Source organism: Portunus trituberculatus, chromosome 50 (genome assembly GCF_017591435.1).
Source record: "Portunus trituberculatus isolate SZX2019 chromosome 50, ASM1759143v1, whole genome shotgun sequence".
Taxonomy (NCBI): Eukaryota; Metazoa; Arthropoda; class Malacostraca; order Decapoda; family Portunidae; genus Portunus; species Portunus trituberculatus.
Window position 1 is genome coordinate 9445827 of NC_059304.1, and position 7963 is coordinate 9453789.

The 7963-nt window shown below is 38.7% G+C and overlaps 1 protein-coding gene across 2 annotated transcripts; it reads right to left on the reverse strand.

The window, feature by feature from the left end:
- LOC123499704 (puff-specific protein Bx42-like) lies at positions 1-7592 on the reverse strand. 2 transcript variants are annotated; one of them, XM_045248107.1, is made up of 9 exons: positions 7456-7592; positions 5946-6102; positions 5307-5531; positions 4854-4991; positions 4319-4488; positions 2604-2673; positions 2159-2353; positions 1806-1987; positions 1-1487 (listed from the first exon to the last, which is right to left on the reverse strand). In XM_045248107.1, exons 1-9 carry the CDS (start codon positions 7470-7472, stop codon positions 950-952), a joined length of 1692 nt encoding a protein of 563 aa, XP_045104042.1. In that variant the 5' UTR covers positions 7473-7592; the 3' UTR covers positions 1-949. The 2 variants fall into 2 exon arrangements, with proteins under 2 accessions (XP_045104042.1, XP_045104041.1); XM_045248106.1 differs by lacking the exon at positions 7456-7592 and adding an exon at positions 7360-7397.
- Positions 7593-7963: the final 371 nt, after the last annotated feature.

Consider the following 7963-nt stretch of genomic DNA (forward strand, 5'->3'; position numbering starts at 1 on the left):
TTTTCCATGTTTCATTTTTTATTCACAGCAGGTACACAATCACTCCTGAGCTCACAAACCACAACCATACTCCATCTACTGACTTGCATGCCTCAATCTTCATCCACTCATCTGAAAGCTACTGTATCCTTATCAAACTGAATGGTAAGTGAACTTTTTCACCTTCCTTACGTTTGAATTCGTCATCAAGTTGTACGAAATGTATTAAGGTACAGTAAAAAGTTGTATTTATATGTCTTAGTCTTAAACTATACTAAAAGACAACAGAATATTATAACAGTGATGCACCAAAGTTCTTATCGGATTTCCAAAGTCTCAATGAATACAAATCAAACTCACTACTATTACATTCCTTGCACACAAAAAATTATGAATAAACATGTTACAATTAAGGTGCAAAAAGATCCTATTTAAGCCAATAAAACCAAGTATGAAGCTATTTTCTGGACATTCTGGGCAACTTGTTCCTTCATGTATGTAAAATTATGTATAATGATATCCAGCATACTCCTCCCCACTGCTCGAAACCTCAGGTACTTATTGCTTTCTGTACTTTTTTTAATAGTTTACACATTTCCTTCACATTGTTTGTTGTTATGATCTGTTCATACAATATTAATGCTTATGATGTCAAAATGGAGCCCTTACAATTAACTAAATTTCACTACGATACAAAAAAATTTAATAAAACTACATACGTATTAGTCACTCAACTACATATTTCAAGCTAAAAGAATAATAGTATCAACTTTCTCCCACCAACAAATTGCTACCAAACTTCATAAAGATTCATGCACTGAGTGAGCTTGTTAGAAATACTTCATAATGATAACAGATGAAGATCAATATGAATGGAGATCCAAACCTAGAGTACCTGAATGGAAATTTGTGGAATATCTCATTTTTGTAAAATATTGAAATTTCCTATTTACAAACAAGATAACTAACCTCAATCCCTTTTTCTCCTTTTGTCTCTATCTTCTCGTCCTCGGTCTTCATTGTCTGCATTTCTCTTGCTTGCTTTTTTAGCCTCTGATAGCAAACCAATAACACCGAACAAGTCATCCTCATCTTTTTCATCTCCGGCCCCTGAACGCTTGAACTCCACAGGGCCAGATCTACTTGTGCTAGTATCAGCACCAGAGAACCCTCGGTCTGGGACAAAGCGATTGGTGGACATGAGCTGTTCAATGCCGGCACCATACTCATTCTCAGCAACTCTGGTGGGCCGGTAAATGTTTGACCCGATGTTGTCAGTGTTTCGCCAAGGCATGTCATAAACATTGTATGACTCGTCATCACCAAAACCAGTGTCCATTCCTCGAGACTGGTTAAAGAGTCTCTGGTCAAATTGAGCCTCTCCTCCTCCACTGGTCTTCTGAGGCAGGCCCAAAGCAATCTGCTCTGTGACATCACGCTCACGGTTAGCCAGTTTACCCCGCTTGTCGGCAGAGGAGTTGGCAATGGCAGTTTCCCTTTTCCGCTCTCTGAAAAGAATAATTAATAATAATTAATAGAATGATATAAGTCCAACTACAGTGCCCAGAGTTAAAATCTTGTCCATAGCCTGGATTTTTCTAAATGCCTGTTCTTATGCTCATCAACCCTATGAATAGGGAAAATGTAGATGCTATAAAAAAGGAAATGACCATTCTCCTCCCTATGTCGGTAAAAAGTGACACTGACATCCAGCCTTCAATGCTCAGGACTGAATACAGCATACATTTATAGAACTCACACTTTGTAAATGTAAAGTATATAAAAACTTGATAAACAATACACTGCCCACAGACACATGCCCTCACCTGGCACGATCTTGACGCAACTTCTCTCTTTCCCTCTCAGCATCATCGCTGGGCCCAGCAGGAACTGAGCGAAGCCCAGCATGCTCTTCTCGAGCTTTCTTGGCCAAGCCTTTGAGCAATTCTTCCTTACGTGTCTTCTCCTTCTGAGCCATCCTCTTCTCTAGCTGTGCTCGCATTTCAACCTGGAGCAAAATAACTCCTTAGAAAACATAAAAAAAAATTTAAGCTTACTTCTTTGAGAGAGAGAGAGAGAGAGAGAGAGAGAGAGAGAGAGAGAGAGAGAGAGAGAGAGAGAGAGAGAGAGAGAGAGAGAGAGAGAGAGAGAATTAGAAACAGATGATCTTTTGACTTACCTGTTCTCTTGCTTTCCTGTCAGCAATGTAGAGAGCTTCAGCCAACTTTGCAAACTTTTCATTGATATGCACAGACTGCAGTCCTCTCCCGTCTGCTGCCAAGCGCTTGTCCAGGGGAATTGTGTAACCTTTGGCGTTCTTCCAGTTACTGACACAAGGTGGTATCCTCCATTCCTGCTGCTCCTTCACTGTCACCTGAAACAAAACAGTTATCCTATTATACCATTATATTTAAGGTTAAAATAGAGGAATCCTCACTATTAAAAACCTAATGTTAAAAGACTAAGGAAGTTCTACTGATTTTCCAATAATACAATTAAATAAATATATCTTCTTGTAACTGGGAAGGATGAGGCCACTCACATGATAAGCAAAGAAGCAGCAAAAAGTACTAAGGATTTTTATGTGACAGGATGGAACAAACACAAAGTTCATCAGCCCTTACCTTACGAGTTGGGGAATGCATGACTGGGGCCGGGGGAGATGGTGGTCCTCGTGGAATTTTCTTATTGATCCTTAAAATTCACACAGCAAGGATTAATGGATGAGAAATTTGCTGATTAGAATCAGTGTACAGTAAGCATGTTCCCTAATCTGTTGTGTAATATCAAGAGGAGAAAATGATTACAAAGACATGTTTTAGTGTAATCCCAGAGAGAAAAACATGTAGCAGACTCTTACATATGACAAGAAACTGATGGACAGCAGCATCAGATAGACAACTGACAGAGAGGTCAGAAATTAACAGACAACAAAGAATGCCTGACAGCGAGGACAGAGGAGACAAATGAACAGCAGACTAATATAGCAGAGAGAGAGAGAGAGAGAGAGAGAGAGAGAGAGAGAGAGAGAGAGAGAGAGAGAGAGAGAGAGAGAGAGAGAGAGAGAGAGAGAGAGAGAGAGAGAGAGAGAGAGAGAGAGAGAAATTCAAAGACAAAGATAATTTTTCATTTAACTTCAAGATCTTTTGTTTCCTTTCATTTGATATAAAAGATCCACCTTGGCAAAGCCCATAACATTCAGCATTGCACTGGAAATGCTTATCTCCTCAACATTCCCAACACACAAATGCCTACACATTCTCCTGCCTGCTCAGTCTGTCTCTAGCAATAAGAGAACAAGCACTATTTATTCCTTATACTCAAGTACTAGAGCAGAATACATTATATATTATAATCACAGTTCTTATCATGATTTCTAATACATTCAAATGCCATCTGTTAACATGAACATTCATATTAGAAGCACAAAATAAAAACACATCCATTTTGGGAAGGATGTAGAGGTAAGAGGGAAACAACAAGGCATGAAACTGAAAAAGAATAATCCAGCAGAGACGTTTGACAAAGTAAGCAACATGATGCTAAGTATGCCTCTAAATAAATCATAAATGGTAGTGAGGTTTGAAATCTGATATAAAAACCAGCTTAATATTCATGCAAGCAAGCCTATGACTGAACCAGAAGGTGAATATTTGAAACACTACACAATGAAAGCATTGGAAAGAAGAATATGTCTGACTAATACTAACAAGGAAATCAGTGATGAAAGATCAAGTTAAAAAGATAAAATCAAATACATAAATATAGGTAAAATAAAATAAAATTAAATTAATAAAATATATATAAATGAAATGCATACTATATCCAATTACTTGAAAAGCAAAGTATTTGAGTCGCTGAAGAGACAGAATCAAAGGATGTCAGATTACAACTTCCATATCCATAAGCCAAACAGAAGGTGGAGAACTAAGAAGAAAAAACAAGAAATTCAACCTTGAACATCTGAATGCTGCTGAAAGTAAATAATTATTGAGCATGTCAGCAGATAATAAACACATGCATGTTCACTAACTGTTACCTTAAGAGAAGCTCCACTATGGAAATATCTGTGTACTGCTCCCTACTACAATTCCAAGTCACACCATGGAAACTGGTCATTTTAGTTCTGTTAATCTACAAAATACTATTTGTTTTGTGTCAAGTAATTTTGAGGAAAGAATCTAAGGTAAGCTAAAGAAAACTCTGTACAAGATGCAAGAGAACAGTAAACAACTGATTGTAGGAAATGATGCTTCAGATTCTTCTTTAATTGGCCTTAAGAAGTATGACATGAAAGTTAATGGATTCCATGAAAAAATTACCTTAAAGTACAACTTACTTAAACTTGGGAGGTTCCATGGGGTCCTTGGGTTGCTCCACCATGCGAATCACCCGCTGTGTGGCCCCTGAATTGAAGGAGACACCCTGCTGTGAGGGTGTGTAGCGGATGTACTGAGCCGGTGCCTGCTTCTCAGCACACCGTACTGGCATTGCTGAAGATATCTTGCCCTGAGGAAAAGATATAGTCAATTTGGGGATTAAATTCATAAAACAAATATGAAGAGATCTTTAAATAAATTACTTTCAATTTGTTTAATACTTTATTTTTATCTTTGAAATTCAGAGGAAGGTAGCTTTATTAAGATATTAATGCCATCAAGTTGCCTAGACTCAAGTCCTTGATCCACCACATGTGAAGACTCTCTAGATAATGTTTGATTAGGCTGATCAGCTTTATTTGGACTCATCATTCACTTTCTGATCATCACAGTTTAAAGTCTCCCTTGTTGCTCACTGGGCTGGTTGACTTGTGTTGAGAGAATTGATACCATGAAACATGAAGCACAAGAAGTAAAGAAGAAAAGGAGCCTCACCTGTGTCAATTTTTCAAGAGCCTGCCTGGTCTTCTCAGTGGTATCCTCAATCTCCTCCATAGATGGCCGCTGCAGCTCTGGGTCATCTTCTGAGGTAATGGCTGATGGCAGGAGGTCAGTCAACTTGGAGTACACAATCTGAGGAATCAAGACACGGCATTTGTTACATCCAAAATTAAGTTAACAATGATAACAATGATATAATAAAATTAAATGTGTTTCAAGACCTTGAGATACTGCAAGCCAACTAGTTACTTAAATCAACAGTAACCAGAACTCAAAGTGTAATATTTAAACAATATCAAACTTATTTGAAAATCTGGTTTTGATATTGCTTGAAGATGAAGTCATGACAAGAAAAAACAGATTTCAAAATATCTTTATACAATAAGAAATAATAACTATAGTGGTTTGGCTTTCATTTCACCACATCTGCCTTACAAAAGTCCTCACCTTGTCCTTTGAATGTCCTTGTCTTGCTAGCACATCATACTTCACTTTGCCTTTCTCATCCAACTGAACTGCTAAAGCATTTGATGAGCTTCCCCCTCCCCCTCCCCCTCCCCCTCCTCCTCCTCCTCCTCCTCCTCCTCCTGAATCCCCACTTGTCCCCTTGCCCATGCCCAGTGGGTACTGAGCAATGTGGCATTCTGGAAAGGCACCTCCATCGCCAAAATCCTTGAAAGAGAATACAAACATTTTAAATTAATATAGAAAATAACAAATTGGACAAATTAAACATTATAATGTAGCAACCTCACTAGAACAATGTAGTCTGGAGTAACACCATGTAGGCTAACCATAAGATAAGTGGTAGAATACAAATCTGTCCAGTGCTAAACAAATAAACATACAAGATCACACAAAAATAATAATCTCATCATTACAATGTCTTCCATATATACACACGCCAAAATTGGTCAAACAAGAAACATAGAACACAATCAACTGCTTATAATTATCAACAATAGTCCAAGGAAATTGGTGCTCAAATCATCACTACAGTAAGCTAACAACCTATTCAAAACCAGATTGTGACATTCACATAAGATTTAAATGGAGACAAATATAAGCATGAGGAGAAATACTAACGTCTTGGGAGCGTGGCAGCCATCCCTTCCTGTGGCCATAGGGAGGAGCTGCCCGGGAGGCAGTGACCAGGGCCTGTTGCTGTTGGGCCTGCTGCTGCCGCCGCCGCCTGTCTTCACTTTCACGGTCCCACACAGGGGCACTCACGGGGGGAAGGATACTGAAAACAGACACCACCAGTCAAGCCACCAATTTTTGTTCTAATTGGCTATTGTAGTCAAGGAACTGTGTATATACAATGAAATGGCAGTGCTAGTTCTTTTTAAGAAATAGTCCTCAAATGTATTTTCTGTACTACCCCAAAAGATGATGATGGCAGATAGACACACCAAACAATCTACATTAGTAATGAGTCAATGATCCTTGTGACCAGAGCTGGGTGTTGTGTCACTGAATTGCAACTATGCGACTTTGCCGCACCAGGAATTTACAAGTCGTAAAGTTGAAGTTCACATATATCTTGAAAAGTCAGATTGAACAAAGTGACAATGCTAATTTTCCACAACTTTTGCTGCAATTTTGAGCAGGAAAAAGACTATTGTTTTTAATTGCCATGGCTGGAGATGGGCCACGGCATAAAAGAGGAGGAGAGAACCTGTAGACAGTAGTTTAGGCTGTTTTAATCAAAAAATATATAAAAGAATAACAAACATGTTTTTCTAACTTATAAAAGGATGTTTCTGTTATGTTAAAGTTTACTTTGTATCTTAGCAAAGTTGCACCGGGAATAAAAGTCGCACTTACAAAGTCACATTGGAGAAAGCAAAAAATAGTCACGAAGTCGCACTGGGAAGGGAAAAAATAGAATCACAATGTCACAGTCACACGAGATCTGACAGCAGTCATAACTAAAAAAGTAAAATCGTGCCCAGCTCTGCTCTTGACATTAAGAATAACCGTAAGAACAACTATGAATACATAAAAACTGTTCTCAGATTAATTTATAAAACTTCGTTGTAACACCGAAAAAGCTTAAAGCATCAAAACAAAATGCCTCATCCAGGTATTAGCAGGATGTGGCTTTCCGAAAATTTCTCGAGCCGACTAGACCCAACCCTTTCTTGGCAGCACCAGACAGGGCATTTTCAAACCCTACCCCACCCACACACATGCGCGCCTGACCTCACCATTAAATTCTATAACTATCTACATTTCTCTACCATGGAATCACAACTGGGCAGGTCTTTAAGCAGGGGAACGAGACACAAGTCACGCCTACAACACTCAAAATAATCACACACACACCTAACCGAGTCATTCACACCACTGCAAACAATTTCATCGCGCCGTTTCACTACTACAATATCAATCCCGGCGAGTGAGAAAAAATGAGCACAGGACCTCCTAGTAATGGTAGAGAACACAAGCCACACACACAATAAACCATCAAATATAAACAACAGAAAGTAATTAACACCACGTCGAGGAATCCTGCCACATTAAAAGGCTGCCAGAATATCCTATGTGGCAGGGACAATGGTACAGAAGGAGCAGGAGGAGGTATGGTACTCACTCTGCCAGGGACACCATCTTTGTTGTGGTGCACTGCGTGCGACTTAGGACAAAATAGTAACAACAATGCGCACGAGGCTCTTAAGGGAAGACTATTGTGTTTGTCTGCATTAGTCTTATTAACTTGGCGTTATCTAGTACAAATTTAGGTTATATGTTGTCAAAATAACACACATCAATGGAGGTGACCGACTGTTTACTACCAGTGAAATGTGTTAATGTACATAATATGCTTTACGCTTGTAGTAATATTCCCTTGGTCTATCAAGGCGAAATAATACGTCTCATTAAAAACTTAAAAGTTAATAATATGTACAGAAATAGTGGGCTACAGTATTCGGACGCAGCCTCTAGTTGACAGCCCTGTTGGTGCCTCAAGCCTTCGATGCTATTTTGTTCACAATTATCAGCTTCCACATAGATTTATTCCTAATGAAAGGAGTAAATACCTATAAAGTTATATTCATGTTTCCACCCAATAAGCAAAAAGAAAGTACATGTGACTAATG